Source organism: Podarcis pityusensis, assembly GCF_964106645.2.
Source record: "Podarcis pityusensis genome assembly, chromosome: 2".
Classification (NCBI taxonomy): domain Eukaryota; kingdom Metazoa; phylum Chordata; class Lepidosauria; order Squamata; family Lacertidae; genus Podarcis; species Podarcis pityusensis.
Genome location: NC_138029.1, coordinates 27,558,399 through 27,579,725, shown reverse-complemented (window position 1 = coordinate 27,579,725; position 21,327 = coordinate 27,558,399). Strand labels below are relative to the sequence as shown.

Below are 21,327 nucleotides of genomic sequence, written 5' to 3'. Positions count from 1 at the left end.
TTCCATCATGGCTAGGAGCCATTGGTAGTCTTTATCCTCTGTGAATTGGTCTAATCCTCTTTAAAGCCACCCAGTTTGCTGGCCACCACTGCCTCTTATGGGAAGAAGTTTATGTGCCCATAGTTTATCTGTCCCAAATCTTCCAACATTCAGCTTCATAGCTTCATCAGATGACTGGGAGTGGCCACCAAGACCATATAACATCAGTCCTGAAAGACCTACATTGGCTCCCATTACATTTCTGCTTTTTTCGGTGGAAACAGATGGGTTTTTATCATCGGAAACAGAATTAGCCCTCGACGTCTAAACAACTTTTTTTTGAAAAAATCCCTAAGCTGCGCGGTCCCATTACAAGCTCTACTGCCCAACCAGCAGCCCTTCCCATTACATTTCAAAGCACAAGTCAAAGTGCTGGTACTAAACTTTGAAGCCCTAAATGGCCTCAGCCCAGTACAGTGGTACCTCTGGTTGCGAACGGGATCCGTTCTGGAGGCCCGTTCGCAACATGAAAAGAGTGCAACCCGCAGCGGCGCGTCTGCACACACGTGGGTTGCGATTCGCCGCTTCTGTGCATGTGCGTGATGTCATTTTGCACTTCTGTGCATGCGCGAGTGGCAAAACCCGGAAGTAACCTTTTCCGGTACTTCTGGGTCGCCGTGGGACGTAACCTGAAAGAACATAACATGAAGCAAATGTAACATGAGGTATGACTGTATACCCGAAGGAGTGTCTCCACCCACATCGTTCAACCCGGACACTGAGGTCCAGCTCCGAGGGCCTTCTGGCGGTTACCTCACTGAGAGAACTGAGGTTTCAGGGAACCAGGCAGAGGGCCTTCTCGGTAGTGGTGCCCGCCCTGTGGAACGCCTTCCCATCAGATGTCAAGGAAATAAACAACTATCTGACTTTTAGAAGACATCTGAAAGGAACCCTGTTTAAGGAAGTTTTTAATGTTTGATGTTTTATCATGTTTTTAATATTCTGTTGGGAGCTGCCCAGAGTGGCTGGGGAAACCCAGCCTATTATCATCATCATCATCATCATCAGATGTCCATGAATTCTCGAGTTGTGGCAGAGGGAGAAAAACTTTTCTCCAGCCACCTTTCCCATGCCATGCATGAAGTTATATACTTCTGTCATGTCACCTCTTAGTCACCTTTTCTCTAAATGAAAAAAAAAAGTCCCAAATGCTGCTACCTTTCCTCGCTTAATCATTTTGGTTTTGCCCTTTTCTGAACTTCTTCCAGCTCTAGAATATCCACATTGGGGATTGCTGGAAATGGAGAGAGAATGGGCAGAAAAGATGATAACAGAGGCTTTCATTTTCACAAGCTATGGGGTAGCCCACATTCCCTTTTTCATTTAAAAAAAATAAAATTCTAAGCAGGACCAAGAAATACAAATACCTCTGAACCTGAAATAGTGGAAGCTCAAGAACTCTGGCCTTTTCTCTGATTTGCTTCATTTTCACGTTTTGTGATGTTCATTTGAAGCCCAGAGTCTGAAAGAAGAAGTCAGGAGTTCAGACGCCCAACAACTTTCAGAAAAATCACATGTTGGATATTACTTACTGTTCTTTTTTATAGGTCAGCTTTGTCCTTTATATAATTTCCCAATTTTTATTTCAACCTATCTGTTGTACTGAGAAATACATAATCTTGCACCAATCAACAAGCAAGTTTAATCAAGCAAACCTATCCAAACCTGTAGAAAGTTACATGTGTTTTGTCTCTTTTTAGCTACTGTTGGTTTTAAGCATCATTTGAATGTTTTAATTGTTTCTTATTGAGAATTTTAATGTTCTGTTTTATATTTTTGTCAATGGCTTAGAGGGTTGTTGTTTTTACAATCGGTTTATAAACGTTAAGGGAAAAATAGAAGCAAATGCTGCCTATGACCTCCGCTATTTTTAAGCAACATTTGAACACGGTTTGGCATGGAGTCTACTAGTTTTGAACAGTCACTGTTGATTTTCGGATCCCTTGAGTGAGCTTCTCCATAGTCGTACAGTCTACAGCACAGAGGCGACTTTTGCATAAAGCCCACAAATCCTCAATGGGATTTACGTCCGGAGAATTCCCTGGCCAATCAAGTACCTGTATTTGCTGCTCTGTCATGAATTTCTTAAGCACTTTCAATGTGTGACAGGGGGCTAGGTCCTGTTGCAATATCCCAGTACTGTCAAGATACCTCTTTTCCAGCTCTGGAATAACTCTCTTTTGTAGAACCTCAATATATTGTGGCGAGCGCATCATTCCTTCTATTTGCTGCTTCCGACACCATAATGATCAACTGACTTTCCGTGTTTGTTTTGAGTACAGGATTACGAGTAAGATAGAAAACATGCTTTGTTTCAATTAATTTGCACAAGGATGTACCATAAGGGCACAGGATGTACCAGCACTGACATACTTGATCTTTGCAGAGCAAGAGAGTGTGACCACACAATCAACTGGCCAAGGTGGTTATATGGCTTCTCAGATTCAGAGATGCAGCAGCATGCAAATTCCATGCTCAAATTTTGCCATGAAACTACTTCTCCAAGATGCACCAGTGCATGTATGCTTTAAAAAGCAGTACGGCAATACCATGCAGAGTTCAAGGCAGCAACCAAAGGAGCGCCATATTCCCAACAGGAAATTTTGCGGCTCCCATACTTGGTGGTCCTGATACCAAACCTGAATTTATGGCTCTCTAGCTCTGCGACGCGGGTGGCTCTGTGGTCTAAACCACTGAGCCTAGGGCTTGCCAATAGGAAGGTTGGCGGTTTGAATCCCCGCAACAGGGTGAGCTCCGGTTGTTCGGTCCCAGCTCCTGCCAACCTAGCAGTTTAAAAGCACGTCAAAGTGCAAGTAGATAAATAGGTACCACTCCAGCGGGAAGGTAAACAGAGTTTCCGTACGCTGCTCTAGTTCGCCAGAAGCGGCTTAGTCATGCTGGCCACATGACCCGGAAGCTGTATGCTGGCTCCCTCGGCCAGTAAAGCGAGATGAGCGCCGCAACCCCAGAGTCGTCCGGGACTGGACCTAATGGTCAGGGGTCCCTTTACCTTTACCTTTAGCTCTGCTTAGCCTGCTTAGTTTAGTCAGGCAGCCATCCTTGGGAGCAATGATTCTCAGCTTCCTTCCCTCCCCACCCAAATATGAGCACTGCACGTTCATTTAATCCAAAACAATGTGGTCAGTTTCTCTCCCATATAGGTTTAAAATATTTTTTTAAAACCACAAAATTGTAGGGCTAGAACAGAAGGGACATCTTCCGGTCCAAACAGATACCTAACCAAACTGGAGTGTGCCTGTGGGAGTGAATCCCAAATAAAAAATGCTTGTTTTCCAAAAGTTCAGCATCATGTAAGACCAGTTGCTTTCTTCAACCCTTCTCTCCTAGTTCTATTCCAACAACAGATTTAATAATTTTTTTGGTTTTTATTTACTTTTACGTTTTTTCATTTTTTTGTCCACGAAAATGGAGTGTAAAGGCCACCACATAATCAATTGGCAAGTAAATAATGAAAGTTTGTGTTGATATAGGCCATGTCGCCACAGTGTACACAACAGTAATTCACTTTAGCCTATCAGGAGATGTATGGGATTACAGTTGCCCTTACTATCTACCTCACTGATTGTGTATTGCATTGATATGTTTAGTCATCTCCCCCTCCTCTCTCTCTCTTTTTTTCAAGGTACATGATCACATCCCTGGACCGTACGCATGCTGGCTTCTACCGCTGCATTGTGCGCAATCGCATGGGAGCCCTTCTGCAAAGGCAGACTGAAGTGCAGGTGGCATGTAAGTGGCGGCACAAGTCATGCTCGAAAAGTTTATAAATATATATATACAGGGAAATAATCCATGATGTGAGCTACAGAGCAAGAGGGCAGAGGATGATGGCAAGAGAGGTTGACCATTCCCACCACCTCTGGAGTGCTGGGGAGGCCCCAAGACCCCATGAGGTTCCAGGGCCACCTGGAGGCAACAACCTGGGGAATAATTTCCTTGAGTGGAAGCTGTTCCCCTGCTCTGCCAGGATGCCCCAGGCATGCCTATGCTCCCTACCCCGAATGAAGGGACTTGCCTGTTGGATGATAGGGCTTCAACGAAGTGACTGGAGGACCAATAAACTATTTGAGATTGTGTCCTTCCTGAACAAGGATAGGTCTACACTCTAAACCAATAGCAGTTTAATGCCAGTTTTACTGTCATGGCTTTGCCCCAAAGAAACCTGGTGATGGTAGGTTGGCAAAGCTATGACAGTAAAACTGGCATTAAACTGCTATTGGTTTAGAGTGTAGACCTATCATGTGCCTTCTCACAGAATCCCAGTCATGTCATATTCCTTCATTCAAACATTTTCGCAATAACCTTCAAATCGAACACATTGTTTCGTAAGTTGACTCAGACCTTTTCTACTGCATTATATATTTATCTATTACGAAGAGTTTCTCTATTACAAGTATTTTGTCATTTTTCTTTCGCTGCTTTTATCTCAAATCCTGCCCTGAATTTCGTTTGACTGTAATGTTGTTTTTTAATAGTCCACAAAAGGCCTCCATTCTTCTATGAAAAGTTTCTCATTTCGGTATCTTAATTTCGCTGCCAGCTTTGCCATTTCTGCATAGTCCCCATTACTTTCAAAAGCTACTCCTCCCTCGTTGGAACCTTCTCTTCTTTCCATTTCTATGCATATAATATTCTAGCTGCAGCTGTTGACACTTACATTAATAATTTGGTCATCATCTTTGGAACATCCGTCCCTATTATACCTATAAGAAAAGCTTCTGGTCTTTTGGGAATAGCCCATTTAAACATTTTCTTCATTTCATTATGTATCATTTCCCAAAAACCTAAAAGACAGTCTGAAAGAATTTACAGAAAGAGGGAATGACTGTAATGCTAGTTCGTTTCTAATGCTGATGTGCCCTTTAACTCCCCTTCCCGCTCTGAGCACCTCCTGTCCTACTTTTCTAAACTTGCCTGAATTACCCCTTTCCCCGTCACAATCAGGAAATGCTCTTTTCAGAGGTTTGTTAGTTGTGGCCTTATTATCACGTGTGATTTCTCTTTCACACAGAGAGAGAGAAACGTTTCAGTTGCAGCATATCTTTATGACAAGTAGTCAAGGTCATCAGGCAGCAAGATCTGGGCTGCTCTTGGTGAGCAAAATGTTAGGTGAGAAATTATTGGGTGCTAAAGGGCTCTTCAGTTGAGCAGTGCAAAGTGGATTTGGAATCAACAGCTGGAAGGTGGAGGTGGAGGAATGCAAATTAAAAGAAAGGCACAGTCTCTTTACAGGGTGAGTGATGAACCGCAGGAACAGAACATCATCAAACCAGGGCCTCTTTCACCTTCTTCTGATCAAGATTAGAGGACTTTGTAAAGGACACCACTCAGACGGCTGCAGAATTTTTGATACAGCAATAATGAAAGGGTATTCGGCAGCCATGTCCTGTCCATGAGAGGTCACCTTCCAATTTTATCACACTTTATTAATCCTCTGACAACAATGAAGTGACCTTTTGTAGCAGTGCCAAATGACAGAACCTCCAAAGCGATGCCCCTTTCCTCCAAGCTGACAGATCTTAAAATGTCTCTTTTTTCTTTCTTTGTTGGTCTATTTGCTTTCTTTTTTAAAAGAAGGGGGGGACCTTTCCGATTTTTCCCCCCACTGTCATCCCTATTTGCAAATCTCCTATGGCAAGCGGAGCTGGGAACTTGTGAAAGCTTTATCTTCAGTCCCTTGTAATGGAGCTGCAAGAAGAAAACAGAGCAGGACTGGGGGGCATTGGGAGATTGGGAGGCAGGTTGCAAGGGGGTCGTGCGTGCCCCCCCCCCATGCTAACAGAGCCATGAGGAGACAGGAGAGTAGAAGTGGCAAATAAGCATGGAGGAACACTAACGGGGCTGCATGTGAATCTCACCCCAAGGAAGAGGAGGAGGCTGTTTGCCTGAAGTGTTAAATCCCTAAGATGGCTTATAACAAAAGCAAGCAGTTCTTCTCGGCAGCACCCTCTGGAAGGCAGGGAAAGCAAACAACGTTTATAACAATTACAGCACCATTGCCTGACGCAGGGACAAGCCGCCCATATAAATCAGCCCTGGTCTCTCCGACGTGCGGGGAGGTGGGGTGGAAGAGGCCGGGGTGTAGATGACAAATCTTCTGCTGGCGACTGAAGATTGTGGCTCAGTTGGCTGCCTCCTGCCGCACTTAGCTAGAGAGCTTCATGCTTCAGCACAGCTGGTGGGCGGGTGGGTCTCTGGGAAGGGGTTTTGCTGTGGGGATGGATCAGATATTTTACAGTTAGGAAAGTGATGGGGAAATGCATTTGCAGTGGAGCCCTTTGATCAACTTTAACTGCACAAACTTAAATGGAATCAATGAACTACTAATGGGAAGGTGTATAAACATCCCACAAGCAAATCAGGATGAATACAGGACAAACGCACATTTTCATATAGCCACGCTGCAAACAACTGCATGATAAAGAGCGAGTATGATCCGACCTCCGTATAAGCTTTGTGAAACAAAATCTGGATGAACGCTCAGCCCTCAAGTCGTCTGCAGCAGCTGGAAATGGCAAGCAGGCCTTGATTCTTCTCACTGTTCTAATTTGTTTCTCTTCTGAGATTTGCTAGGTTCTTCCAGGTTAGCATCGGGCTGCACGGGCAGCAGATCCCAAACACCAAAAGGCTAGGTCTGACAACGGATTCTGCATGCCAGATCAGTGCATGCTGTGAAGACTTCAAAAGCCCGGAGAAGAAGAGAAATAACTTGCTGAGACAAGAGCTGGAGAAGAAAGCAGAGAAAAGTACCGTGACCACCAACCAGAGGAAAGGAGCAGTGGGAGTGGGGTGTATGTGTTAATTCAGGCCTCAGGCAAGGTTGACAAGGTGCCTGCAAGGCTTCCTGTGCTGTCACTACACAGACTATAGAAGCACCGCCTGGGAAAGGGAGATGCCATTTAATGAATCCTAATAAAAGAGATGCTTTGGAGGAGCGTCGTCTACAAGCGTGGAGGGGTGTGTGGGTATCAGAAGCAAGAGAGGATCTCAGCTGGTGAAAGAACAACTCAGAAAGTCCTGGCATTGGTCTCAGCACTGGACCACAATAGCTGATTGCACTCTTCCAAGCCTTAATTCCCTCTTCTCTTCCTTTGATGTTGCTCTTCCGTATTCCTTTGCCTACAACTGCGGGAGCCACCATTTTTAAAAATTCATAACCTGGAGTCCGGCTTCAAATAATGCACAAGCACCTTCAAAGCTACTTTGAGGTTCCTGGGTTTGTTGGGTTGTGTGTTGTTGTTTTTTTTAATTAAGAAAAAAGAAATACATAGGGACACCCATTAAGCGGCTCCACTATCCAGAAGCTAAAGAACTAAAACCCACCCTTTTCTAATTGTGTATTCCTTCACCGCTGTGCATTGCTGCTACAAAGCTAATGCTGCAAAGACTGTGCCAGAACCAATTTCTGTATTGTGGCAGTTACTCTCCGTTGTGCACTTAGCTATCTCCCCGCACTTAAGAGAACCAGGAATCGCTTGAAGAAAAACCGAAAACGTTCACGACTCTTGCAGCTTTCATTTTTTTAAGGGATCTTCCTCCACGGTTACAAGATTCATGATGAAATTACAGGTGCAGGAAGCCCTGAGGCCAACATCTCCAACGATGGGGGCTTAACCTCCCTCTGACGCTCCTTGTTAGAAGCACTTTCCATCAGGAATAATCTTAAGTGGACTTGCTGCCTCATCAGCATTCTTGGGAATGAAGATCTACGAGCCGAAGCAAGGAAAGAAAATTAAAATCCAGACAGCCACCCGAACGTCTTGGCGAGGGGTGGGGAGGGAAGGAGCACCTTGTTGCTTGCAGCCTAAAGGAGTGCTGTGGGGAGGGGACACCCCCCAAGATTTAGTACGCTGACTTTCACGACTCTCTGCCTCTCTGCCAGGAAGAAAAATAACCACTGAAAATTGGGAAAAGAAAATAATCACCATCAAAAATGGGGGAAAGGAGAGATCTGTGAACATCTCCTAACTTTGAATTTGTAAATCATATTGCATCTACTGGATGAAATCCTCCTGGTCACAGCCATGCCATATATTTAAAGCACTCTTATTCCACTTTAAACGTCATGCCTCTCACTCCCCGAAGAATCCTGAAAGCTGTAGTTCGTTAAGGGTTTCCTAATGACTCTCAACAAAAGACAGTTCCCAGGATTCTTTGGGGTGGCAGGGAGCCATGGCATAGTAGTTCTTTAAATAAGGTAAAGTAAAAGTAAAGGACCCCCGGACGGTTAAGTCCAGTCAAAGGTGACTATGGCCTTGTGGTGCTCATCTTGCTTTCAGGCCAAGGGAGCCGGTGTTTGTCCACAGACAGCTTTCCGGGTCATGTGGCCAGCATGACTAAACCGCTTCTGGCACAACAGAACACAGTGATAGAAGCCAGAGTTCACGGAAACACTGTTTACCTTCCCGCCGCAGCAGTACCTATTTATCTATTTGCACTGGTGTGCTTTCAAACCGCTAGGTTGGCAGGAGCTGGGACAGGACAGAGCAACAGGAGCTCACACCATTGCACAGATTCAAACTGCCAACCTTCTGATCGGCAAACCCAAGAGGCTCAGAGATTTAGACCACATCGCCACCCACGCCCCTTTAAATGTATAGTGTGGATGAAAGTGGCTAAGAGAACTGGAAGGGCATGTCTGCTTTCCCCCATGGTGAGCAGGGCTCTCAGGGGCAGCACTTCATCCCATAAAAAGTGAGCAAATATTGACATAGTAGAAGGGGAGGTTGGTGTACCTGTTGAAATGTGGAAAGTTGTGTAGCCTACACAGGAGAACAATGAGCGGACAGTGCTTTTAAAAAGAAAAACCACACACCCCTCTGCCTGGAAGCACCCAAAGACAGAGATGGGGTTCAACAGGTACTCCTGAAAGAAGCACGAAACAGCTGCCCCAAACTCTGAGGGGTTTCAGCCCCCTGAAGCTGTGGCACATTCCAAATGTGACAGACACCGTCCACCGTTTCCAAGTAGCACTTCCTTGGCGTGTGTGAGGCCCCTGGCCAAGTGTGCAGTTTACCTCAGCATTTAACCAATAAAAGGCCTATGTTATTACCCAAGCCCTACAGATCACACCTAAGAGATCTGAACACCCCTAATTCACTCCATCATCACCGTCTCCCCCCCCCACCTTCCCCAAAGCAGCCCCCCCCTCCAAAGGTTGGTGGCAAATCAGGCAGCTAATGGGAAATTAATCAGGCAGCTGTGCTAACGCTAATGGCCAAGTCATTAAAAAGAGATTCTTTACACGTTTTTAATTACAGCAATTAAAGCAAGTCAATAAAATGTCTCCCCACACCTCCCCCCCCCAATTTTGTCATTAGTACTATTATTATTAAAGGTTCTATAAATTTTCAAGCACACAAGCAGCTGCGCTGCACGAGGAGGCACTGACCTCCATCCCAGCAGCATCAAGGTAACTGTTGATCAAATGGTGTGAGGAGGGAAAAGGGGAAAGGCACCTCTGAATGTAGATTATATGAGTGTTGGGGGGGGGCAGGCCTAGGAACTGTAAGTGGAGGGTTGTGAGTGTGGGCGTTTGGGAGGGGAGGGGCACAGATGAACGTGCATAGGCAGAGTGTATAAGCAGAGGAGATTGCATCGAGCGTGGGAGAACAAGACATTTGCTTTTTAGCATGGGTCATTGCCAATTTAAAGCACATGAAACATTAATTTGTGCCGTCTGTGTTCTAAAGAAACCTGCACAGGCTCAATAATGTCTCGCTGAAAAGCCATACCTGTTTGCAGAAGAGCCACGCTTCTCCACTGCAACTTGTGCCCACTTCTGGTGATTTGCTTGCGCTCGGGGAACCGATTTGCAAGTACAAAATGCGTATCGTATCATGTCAGCCGAGAAGGGTGCTCACTCACACGATATACATTGCCACCTTTCGAAGTGCACACGGGCGGTGACTGAGAATGGGCCAGATACTCTCTCCCATCTATTTTTGCAAGAAAAAACCTGCCGTTTATACATAAAAGTAGCAGCATTTCATGATTGGCATGATATAAGTGTGTGTTTTGCACTTAGCAATTCATGCCCAAAACAAAACTAGCACCGCATGAGAGCTGACTTGCTGCGTAGCCAAGTAAAGGTTGAGGAAATCTATCAAATTTCCAGGTGTCAAGATGACAGCTGCGAACCAACACAGGAATCCTGTAATGAAGTTAGATTATGGCATTTTGATGACACTGGGCTGGATTGCACTGCACTGCTGGCTTGTGCAACTGGGATCCATGGATACAAATGCAGCCCATGAGCACTGCATTGTGGCATGCAGCATACTTGATAGCCATTGCCTCCACCACCACCACCGCGCGTTTATAGTTATAGGCAGAGGACAAGCACAGGAGGGTTATCAGTCCCATACCATTCATATCTGGCTGGCTGTGTTCAGATTGGTGGCCCACAAGTCGCATACATTTCAAGTGCCTTGGAATGAAAGAGTCATCCTGTTTTGTCTCACGAGATCTTGGCGGCCCTTATGCGTTCCGCCATCTCGCACACTCTTGCCCTGGAAAAAAAAAGTGTGTTTTCAGGGTGAGAGCGAGGCGTGAGTCACGTGACTTGCTCAGGAGTATGTCCTGGAAGACATATGTCCTGGTTTTGCATCAGAAAAAGTTGGAAGGTATGAAGGAGCCTAGCTGCCTTTTCTAATAAACTCTGCCTTACCATGTGGCATCTTAAGTTTTCATTGGGACTCCCCTACCACCCTGTTCTCATAATCTTCCTGATCCACTTGCATAGGACCTCCATGTATAAATTGCAGAATAGCAAAGCTTTGGGTTCTTGGGAACGTCTTTAAACGTAGTGGTAGCCTACAACTTACCTGCTGTACAGCCAGGCTCTAAGAATGCCAGGTATTTGGTTTCTCTGCCCTTGCAGCTAACCTGTTTGCTGCTCTTTCTTCCTTTCTCCTCCCTAGATATGGGAAGCTTTGAGGAGGCTGAGAAGCAGCAGAGTGTGTCTCACGGGGAAGCCGCCGTCATCCGCGCTCCCCGCATTGCCAGCTTCCCTCGCCCGCAGGTCACATGGTTCCGTGACGGACGCAAGATCCCTCCCAGCAGCCGCATGTGAGTACAACTGGCCTTTAGAAGAACCACCGGAGTTTAAAAGAATGCTGGAAGGTGTTTGGGAAAGGCAGCACCCACACACTTTGGATAATGGAACCACACGCCTTCTTATTATCCTCTTCAAAGGCCTGCTATTTCACCTGCATGCTTGGCTTGATAAACATAGAGGGGAGGAGTGCAAGTTCACATCTGGATGAGCTGGAGAAGCACGAGGGACAAAAAGTACAATTACCGTATTTTTCGCTCTATGAGACGCACTTTTCCCCTCCTAAAAAGTAAGGGGAAATGTGTGTGCGTCTTATGGAGCGAATACAGGCTCCATGGCTTCGCATTGCTTTCGCTGAAGCCAGGAGAACAAGAGTTCTCTTGTTCTCCTGGCTTTGCTTCACTGGAGAGGCGCTGCGCAGCTTTCCCTCTCTGCGCAGCACCCCTTCAGCGAAGTGGGAGGAGAAATGGAAGGGGCTCTGTTTCTCCTGCCGCTTCGCTGAAGGGGCGCTGCGCAGAGAGGGAGAGAATTGTTTTCCACTTGTTCTCCCCCTCTAAAACTAGGTGCATCTTATGGTCGGGTGCATCTTACAGAGCGAAAAATATGGTAGGTTGTGCTCCCTCTCCTTCCCACCGTGATGGCGGCATCCAAAGCAGCCCACTCACAGATTAACTGGGGCACTAACCCCTAGAGCAGTGGTTTTCAACCATTGTGCCGTGACACCCTGAGGTGCCTTGAATGATGGCAACACTGGCCTCTGTCCCTTTTTCCTTCCCTCCCTCATCTAATGCCCTTTCGTGTCTCTGCCTCCCAAGGGCTTGCCTAGTTGTTGCAGCAGCCCTGGCTACAAGCTCCCCAGGCAAGTGGTGGCTCTGGGGCTGGCCAGGGGGTTGCCAGGAGCTGAGCCAGCCTCGGAGTAAGCAGGCAAGTCTGCCAGCCCTTGCTGTTGGGAATTAACAGGGAATGGCTGCTCAGAGGGCTCCCAAGGAGAGAGGAGAGGAGGCTGAGGGAACACTCCAGAAGGGAGGGTGTTTGAAAAAGGGTGAAGGGCTGCCAGCTCTGCAGGCAAGGGGTGACACAACTGGGCTCCTGAGCCCCACAGGGGTGCCACAGAAAGATTGCAGTTGGCCAAGGGAGCCGTGGACTCAGAAAGGTTGAAAACCTCTGCCCTAGAGCAAAACCCACATTAGGTTCTTTACCATTACTCTCCGCAGACATAAAAGCACTATCAAAGCAAGGAGATTGTCCATGCATCCAGACACATAGACCTTTCTTCTGTTTTAAGCAAAATAATATGACCAATAGTGGAAATTACTTTCATTCTCTCAGAAATCCCTGCTTTGTCTCCCTGTTCATCTCAGGGGCTGCATGCCAGCTTTTTTCAGCGTTCACGTGACATTCGCATCAAAATGCCAGCTCTTTTGCCCAACCCCAATTTAATCCTTTCCAGGGAAAATTTGATAAGTTTTTTTTAAAGCCCGTTGCCAGTTACTTGCTTGCAATACCTCAACAATCAATTTACAGTTTTAAAGCTGCCGCCCCCCCCATATTAGAAGCACCCAGAGAAGCTTTCCCGCTCCCCTGATGGGAGGCATGCCATTCCCCTCTAAGGTGGCCAGCATTTCATCACACTTTGCCAGCTAAGTGTCCCCTCGGGAGCCACTTGCGTAACGGCCCGTGTTCCCACCCTGCCTCAGAGACACCGCAGAGTAATGCTTGCATGCCAATTGCCTTCCATTCTGGCTCCATCAACCATATCACAGCAATTACAGCTGATTAATATTCATAAGAGAGTTCAAAGAGGTCCTTCCTTGAAAAGTGGATCCAGCAGTGGCATCTCGTGAGCGAGAAATCCCCAGCCGGTGAATGCTGTTGGCTTGGCAGACAGAGCTGTGGATTCCTGCTGTCTTCGAACAAACTGAACGCTCATCAAACATTTACCTTTGCTCCCATTTCTAGGCACAGGTCCGGGCTTTCCAAGTCTGCGTCCAGGAAAGCATGGCTTAACTGTGCCTAGAAAGCGTGGGGCAAAAGGTCAGTTTGGATGAGCGCTCCTTAGTTTATACTCCCTGTTTTTTGATGGCGGTAAGCAACAGTTCCTTTCTACACGTCCCATTGAGCTGAATTGTGGCCTGGAGCCAGGACTGTGTTATTCAGTTTGTTAATGGGCTCACTGTGCTTCATCATTAGCACTTGACTTCAGGTCCCGAGTTCCTGTTGCATCCATCCCCCCCCCCCCCCGCAAAAAGAATAAACCGAATGAATCTTTACAGAGCGGCAAATGTGAACATGCACAGCTGCGTTAGAAAGAAAGAGCAGAGGTTCTGAGACACACATACACACATTCTTTTTTTAACCTTAACTCAGACATCAATCGCCATATTATCTCCAGTACCCTTGCTATGATGATCTGGGGGTGGGGTTTCTCTGTGTCTTTCCCTTCTCTCCTTTACGGCATTGCTCTCAGCTGTTGTCTTCTTCCAAGAGTCATCATGGATACTGAAGAGGCGTAACAACTTTCCCAACACCTACAGGGATGTGGGAATTGTTGCAGTCAGCTTGCTACATGGCATGCCAGGGTAGGCGTCTGAGTAGGTTGTCTATAGATAAAAATATGGTTTGGCAACACGCACAGCATTATGAATATTGATAGGCCAGGATGCTTTCTACTCTGAGAGAGGGAGAGATGCACCCTGGAAGAGGCACAAAGCACATCCTGCAAGAAAACCCGCCGCAACCTCCTCTCCTCAACCTTCTCCCCCATTGGAAAGGCACGAGGCAGACACATTAGCCTAGCTGTTTGTCAGAGAGAACCCTGCCACGTTCCCCTCTTAATGGGAGAAAGTGTGAGGGAATGCGGCAGAATGTGTCCTTGTTAAACTAACATTAAGGATGTTTAACAGATGTCTCGGGCGCATCACATTAAAATCCGGAGATAGACTTGATAAACTAATGGCTTTGTTTATCATGGAGAAAATGAATTTGGGTGAGAAGGGGGGCGGAGAGGGAGAGAGACGTAAGGAAGGGCGTTCGCTCTTTCTTAAGGGTTGTAATACTCTGTTCAGGAAAGAGGGCGAAAAATTGCCATGTCTCCTCATACAGACAGACACATTCATAGTGCGATACAGCATTTCCCCTCTGGCAAAGGGTAATTTTTCACGAGCTGAAGCTTTCCTAGCAGCCAACTCTCTGCTTGTTTGCTCCCAGGCACAGCTCACTCAAAAGGGTACAAAGTTGGGGGCTGTGGAGCCCGGCGCACAGAATTAGCATATAGAAAGTGTGCGAAGTCCGACAAATGTTGCATACGTGTGTTCATGCTGCAGTGCACGTGGGGCCCACAATCTAATGAACGGGGCAGCTAGCCCCAGGGTTCCCATAAGGACTTTGCACTTATGCTCCTTAAGCAGCATTCTTCACTTCATCTCCTACTGTGTGTTCCTGAGTCTGCCTGTTAACTCTTGTTTCATTCATTTCTCCAGTGTGGTGTAGTGGTTAAGAGCGGTGGACTTGTAATCTGGTGAACCGGGTTCGCTTCCCCGCTCCTCCACATGCAGCTGCTGGGTGACCTTGGGCTAGTCACACTTCTCTGAAGTCTCTCAGCCCCACTCACCTCACAGAGTGTTTGTTGTGGGGGAGGAAGGGAAAGGAGATTGTTAGCCGATTTGAGACTCCTTCGGGTAGTGATAAAGCGGGATATCAAAGCCAAACACCTCCTCCTCCTCCTCCTCTTCTTCTTTGCTGTTTCTGGCCTTGTTTTCTACTCCCAAGTTCTCTCCTTTGTGCTTATCCATGTGCCTCTCTTCCGACCCATCCTGCTTCCCTTAGGCACAAGGCTATTAAAACGTAGCCTCCCAGTGCCTGATATAAGTAATGCTACTCCTGTTCTGCTTTCAGTTGTGTGCCCTCTGCTAACGGCAAGGGTAATAAGAGCTACTTAGGGGTTTATCCACACTAACGTTTCCTCTGCACTTTCCGGCACATGTCCGTGTTTTAAAGCTCCTGTGTCCGAACACTCTCTTTTTTGCACCCCAGAACTTTCCCTGTGTAAAGTTGCAGGCCCTCCAAGTGCCCCTATTTTCGAGGGACAGTCCCGGATTTACAGACACTGTCCCGGTTTCTTATTTGATTTCAGAATGTCCTGCTTTCCCCTAGGACGTCCCTATTTTCACTGGAGAAATATTGGAGTGTATGAAAGCTGTTCTTTACTGCCAAACCAGAGCAAATGTTTGTTGTTCTTCAGCTTTAAAGAGTGGGTTTTTGCAGGGAAAGCGGGGGGGGGGGGGTTGCTTGGACATAGCTTCAAAGTACAAACCTGTGCCTGGAAAGCATAGGGCCAAAGGTCAATGTGGATAAGCCCTATGTTAGGTAAAGGTAAAGGGACCCCTGACCATTAGGTCCAGTCGTTACCAACTCTGGGGTTGCGGCGCTCATCTCACTTTATTGGCCGAGGGAGCCAGCGTACAGCTTCCAGGTCATGTGGCCAGCATGACTAAGCTGCTTCTGGCGAACCAGAGCAGCGCACAGAAACACCGTTTACCTTCCCGCCGGAGTGGTACCTATTTATCTACTTGCACTTTGACGTGCTTTTGAACTGCTAGGTTGGCAGGTGCAGGGACGGAGCAACGGGAGCTCACCCCGTCGCGGGGATTCGAACCGCCGACTTTCTGATTGGCAAGTCCTAGGCTCTGTGGTTTAACCCACAGCGCCACCCACGTCCCTTCCTAAATTAGGTAATATAACTCAAATACTAGCACTAAAGCAATGGTCTACCAGCCTCAGAAGTTGGCCTACCAGGCTGTTTTGGGCAAACCACACCCACCTTTCCCCAGCCTTGTATCATAAATGACATCAAGCATGGGAAAGTTGTCACCACGACTTGGGAGTCCAAGGGCACCTCTATTCTTTCCTTTGCATTTCCGGTTTAAATTCATGTGCTCTTCATTCTTTCATTTGAAGCTGGGTCACCAAATGTCATGGTGATGCCTGGTGATTGACAGGTGGGTGGCTCTGCCATCAAGATGCTGTTCCCCACCCCTATACCAAGAGATGTTATAAGGCTCTTCTACACCCGCATCACATGTTTAGACAGACTCCTGGAGATGACACAGCTCAGCTCAATCCATCACATTAGCTAATGTGCATAGATAATAGTGAACCGTGGTCAAACTAGACAAGGGAAATCTGTGCCTAGATGGAGATGACATCTGTCATTTTCTGGGCTGTGTGATCCTGTAACCTTTTCTCAGTCCCCTAACTCTGATTAAGGCTGATGTCTGCAAAGGCCTGTTGAGTTGACTACACAAAGCACCTTAACAGGGAAGCCAGCCAAGTTGTTCTCACCTTCCGGAATCAACTCCACCTCCGATTTGGAATGCAGCCGAGGAGCCCAACTTTGATTGGAAAAACAGCCCAAAGGCTAGAGGAACCACCCACTGCTCTCACGTTCAATTTGAAGCACCGCCTCCCCAAAGCTGTGTTTCAGTATATATATATATATATATATATATATATATATATATTCCATAGGGGCTAATCATGCATCTCCCGAGTATCTCATCTAATTTGACCCCTCGAGACGCATTTACCCTGTATTATGTGACGTTTTATTACACGAGCTGTGCACCCGTATAACACACTTCTGCCAAAACCTCCTTCCATTAGTAAGCACAGCAGAAAACACACACACACGTTCTTTAAAGAATAAAAGTACACATGGCGTCCTAGATTCAACACCAAACTGCTAGGTTTCTCTCCCGTATACAGACATTGTGGTGCAATTGAATATGTAACCTCCATTATGCGGGAAGTGAACTGGTTGCCTTTCCATTTGTGAAGGCGGTTTGAGAAGATAAAGCTCCTTTATCACAAATTTGATGGTAAAATATAGTTCCCCTCCCCCAGCCATTTTATGTCTCCAGCAGATTAGATCATTCTGTAAAAAGGAAAACTATTAATCTAGGAACATCCAACTTGTTCTCCCTCCTGAGCAATTCGTCACTGGGGTAATTTAAAGGCCAGCACCGGGAGATGGGGAAGAATTTTATTTTATTTTTTGCCTTTTGTCTGAGGTGAAAGTAGCTTCAGCATGTTTGGTTCAGGATTGCAGCTGGCTTGTCCTCTGGGGTCACCTGCATGTATTACATGTGTGTGTGCAGAATTACACACACTCCCAAATTTTCTAGACATACCTGGAATACTGCAGCCGAAAGCTGTCCAGATTTTCACTTTTTTAAATGTAGCAACCCTAGTTCATGTACATTAATGCATATATAGATCTATGTGAAAAACACCATATACACAACTACCGAAACCTAACATACACCCCCCCCCAATTGCCACCAGTCAAGGAGCACACATGCAGGTACTGGTTGTGGTTCCATTTATAAAGGCAAGCAGGTCAAGCCTTGGCCAGAACCTGGACAGAAAACTACCTGGAAATCCCATGTTGACTGATTTGAGCTCCTTGAAGGAAAGGCAGTATGCTTGTTTAGCTGCCAAAAGAAAAGATACATGCACACAAGGAATCCAGGAAATGAGAGGGTGGCAGGTTTGCATTTATGTGCTTTTACATGCATTCTGTGTTTAAATATACACTTGACAATTAGATTATGTGTGCTCAGTCTGCATACCTGCCTGTGCCCAGTCACAGGCACACACCAAATGAAATCATGACCACACCGATGGTCTTTTCCCAAAAAGGCAGCACTAAAAATGAGTGGAAGCATGCACTTTCAGGTAGGTGTAGAGTGTGTTTATTATTTGGCTGTATATAGCACTCTGTCCTGGGAGCTCAGGCCAAGCAGCAGTCCTGCATGATAGAAAAAGACTTGCCACTATGCAAGTGGTGTGGCTTAGTTCCAGAAGTGCCCCCCTGTCCATTTTTTCAGGCAAGAACCCAACACACTTCCCTAGACATTGATCCAATACATCTATGGTAACTAGATGCCAGACATGACAGGGCTCCTGAACCTTTAAGCAGAAGTGGGCCTTTCGGCAACACGCTATACCTGCTGAAATTCCCGTTTCTACAAAACTATTAAAGGTGCAAGAAAACCCACCCATGTCCTCTTTTGCAGCTGGCTACCCTAAGTATAAGGGACGCAGGTGGCGCTGTGGGTTAAACCGATCAGAAGGTTGGCGGTTCGAATCCCCACGACGGGGTGAGCTCCCATTACTAGGTCCCTGTGCCTGCCAACCTAGCAGTTCGAAAGCAGTTCAAAAGTGCAAGTAGATTAATAGGCGGGAAGGTAAACGGCATTTCCGTGTGATGCTCTGGTTCGCCAGCTGTACCCGGAAGCTGTACACCGGCTCCCTCGGCCAGTAAAGCAAGATGAGCGTCACAACCCCAGAGTCATCCGCGACGGGACCTAATGGTCAGGGGTCCCTTCACCTTCACCTTACCCTAAGTATGTAAAAAAAGAGAGAGGAAAAAAAATTCAGGTTTTTACAGCTCTGACCCAGACAATACGCTTCCCCTGCACTGTCAACCCAAAAAAGTTTTTGGGCTGCCTATACTTGATTTGTCCCAGATGCCAGAGTTAAGTAATCATTTCCTGGGGGGGGGGGGGGGGAGAGAGTGAAAGACTGTAGACACAAAGCCCACAGTGTGTGTGTTTGAAGTGTGGAATGCCAAAAGCCTCCTTGGGGAACACGGTGTTCCATATTGGTCCCCACAATGCAACAGAGCTCATAATCCATGCTGGATTATTTGTGGCAAAGCTTGGGTAGAGTGGCTTAGTCATGCTGGCCACATGACCCGGAAGCTGTATGCCGGCTCCCTCGGCCAATAAAGCGAGATGAACGCTACAACCCCAGAGTCAGCCGCGACTGGACCTAATGGTCAGGGGTCCCTTTACCTTTACCTTGGGTGGAGTCAGTGGGCTATCTAACAAAGCTTGTGCACCTCTCCTAGCAACCTCTTTTAAACCTCCTGAGACGCTCTCTGCTCTAAAGCCATTTCCTCCCTTTCCTTCAGAGCCATCACGCTGGAGAACACCCTGGTCATCCTTTCGACAGTGGCACCTGATGCTGGAAGGTACTATGTGCAGGCCGTGAATGACAAGAACGGAGACAATAAAACCAGCCAGCCCATCACCCTCACCGTGGAGAGTAAGTGACCATTGGGGACGAAGTGGGAGAGACCTCTGAGTGGCAGTTCACAGCTTTTCTAGCAAGGCATCTATACCTGTAGCGGGGTAGGCAGAAATCCTGCAGGAACCAGGAGAAGGATGAAGCACCTGGTTCTACTTGCCATTTCTTGCTCACAACAGCAACGGGATGGGGCACTAGGAAACTAAGCTGCTTGTCAGGAACTTTTGGAAGTAACCATTGGATGGGATGTCCACATATTTCGCACTGTGTGTGCACATGCATGCTTTTTATGTACACATGTGTACTCCCGTGCATGCTTCTCCATTAAGAGTTACTGCCTGGTCTTTTTATTGCTATGTCTGCAATTCTAAAGACACTAACTTGGGAATTGCTCCAACTGAACTCAGTGGGATTTGCTTTCGAGTAAACCTGCATGCGCTGGGGGATGCCTGTCACATTTCTTCTCCTATTTATTATTGTCTAGTGGCTGACAATCCCGGCTTACTTTACTCACCAACTACCCTACTCCCATCAACCTGCTCTCCTCTACCCCTTACTCCCTCCTTGAGCTCCCCTCCCTTACTTCCTCTTCTCGGTGAGAACCTCATCATTTCCAAAGCCCAAGGGACAGCTAGGTGGGCAAGGCCTGTGTTCATTCTAAAGTAAGTTGGCTAACCTGCAGCACATTGGATGTTGTTGGACTACAACTCCCATCATCCCCAACAATTGCCCATGCCAGCCGTGCTGTTTGGGGAGTTGCAATCCAACAACAGCTAGAGAACCACAGGTCCCCTGCCCCCGTTCTAGATGGTTTGAACCACTGCCTGCTTGTATGACTTGGGCAAATCACTTGCAACGTGTTGACACACACACTCCATCGAGTGAGGCTTAGCCCCAAGTAAGCGTGCATAGAATTGCCGGTGGGTCTTTCACTGCCTCGCTGGCCCATTCTTGAGGGCAACAGCCTCATGCAGTCTGGTTGGTAAGGACTATGCAAATAAATAAGGCACAGGCCATAAGGTTCCGAAATACTGATATAATAAATAATGTTAGCCCAAAGAGCCACAACCGAGTGCGAGAGGGGCTGAGGATGTAGTTTATGTCTTGCCTGGTTTTTTTTTTCCCCTGCAGACCAACAGGTCCCTAAAGCGCAGCCTGTCGCCCGCATCTCTTTGCATCTGGCTTCTCCGTCGCTTCTGCTGGCTTGGGCCCAAATTTAATTTGCAGTAAATCTCTGGCGAAGCTCCGGCTGGTGCTGACTAAACATTTCTGCCGGTTCCAAATTTATTTAGACACTTTGGGCCTCAGCTACAAGAGCTAGGAGGCTCTAATTACATCATGGGCTTAGGGCCCCCATCCCTGCTCCCTGCACCATCCAGACAATATCTCTGCTTTACCAAGATGCCTGTAGCACAGAGAACAGAAAGCTATATGGATGTCACATCAGTGATATGCTGTTCTTCACTCCAAGGCAGCCTTAGCCAACCTGGTGCCCTCCAGATGTTATGACACTCACCTTTGAGCCACAAGCCCCTGTTGTTGTTACCTATGTAACGGCCTCGGTCCAGTATACCTGAAGGAGCGTTTCCACCTCCATCGTTCTGCCTGGACACTGAGGTCCAGCGCCGAGGGCCTTCTGGCAGTTCCCCTGCTGCGAGAAGCAAAACTACAGGGAACCAGGCAGAGGGCCTTCTCGGTAGTGGCACCCGCCCTGTGGAACGCCCTCCCACCAGATGTCAAAGAGAAAAATAACTACCAAACTTTTAGAAGACATCTGAAGGCAGCCCTGTTTAGGGAAGCTTTTAATGTTTGACGCACTATTGTATTTTAATATTCTGTTGGAAGCCGCCTAGAGTGGCTGGGGAAACCCAGCCAGATGGGCGGGGTATCAATAATTTATTATTATTATTATTATTATTATTATTATTATTATTATTACTACTACTACTACTACTACTACTATGTATTCTGCCTTTCCTCCAAGTAGCTCAAGATCCTGGGCAGGGTTGTTCCCTCTCCATTTTATCCTCAAAACAACCCTGTGAGGTAGGTTGTACTGAAATGTGGACAGTGACTGCCTCAAGGTGACCCAGTGAGCTTCATGGCTGAGTGAGGATCTA

General features: G+C 46.9%; 1 protein-coding gene across 9 annotated transcripts in view; it reads left to right on the top strand.

Annotated features, from left to right (window-relative positions):
- SDK2 (sidekick cell adhesion molecule 2) overlaps positions 1–21,327 on the top strand; it is a 339,664-nt gene that overhangs the window by 232,834 nt on the left and 85,503 nt on the right. For all 9 annotated transcript variants that reach the window (XM_080994333.1, XM_080994331.1, XM_080994326.1 and 6 more), the window contains exons 3-5: positions 3,683–3,789; positions 10,983–11,130; positions 19,092–19,225. In XM_080994333.1, coding sequence (XP_080850459.1) covers positions 3,683–3,789; positions 10,983–11,130; positions 19,092–19,225 — 389 coding nt within the window. The remainder of the gene's footprint in view (positions 1–3,682; positions 3,790–10,982; positions 11,131–19,091; positions 19,226–21,327) is intronic.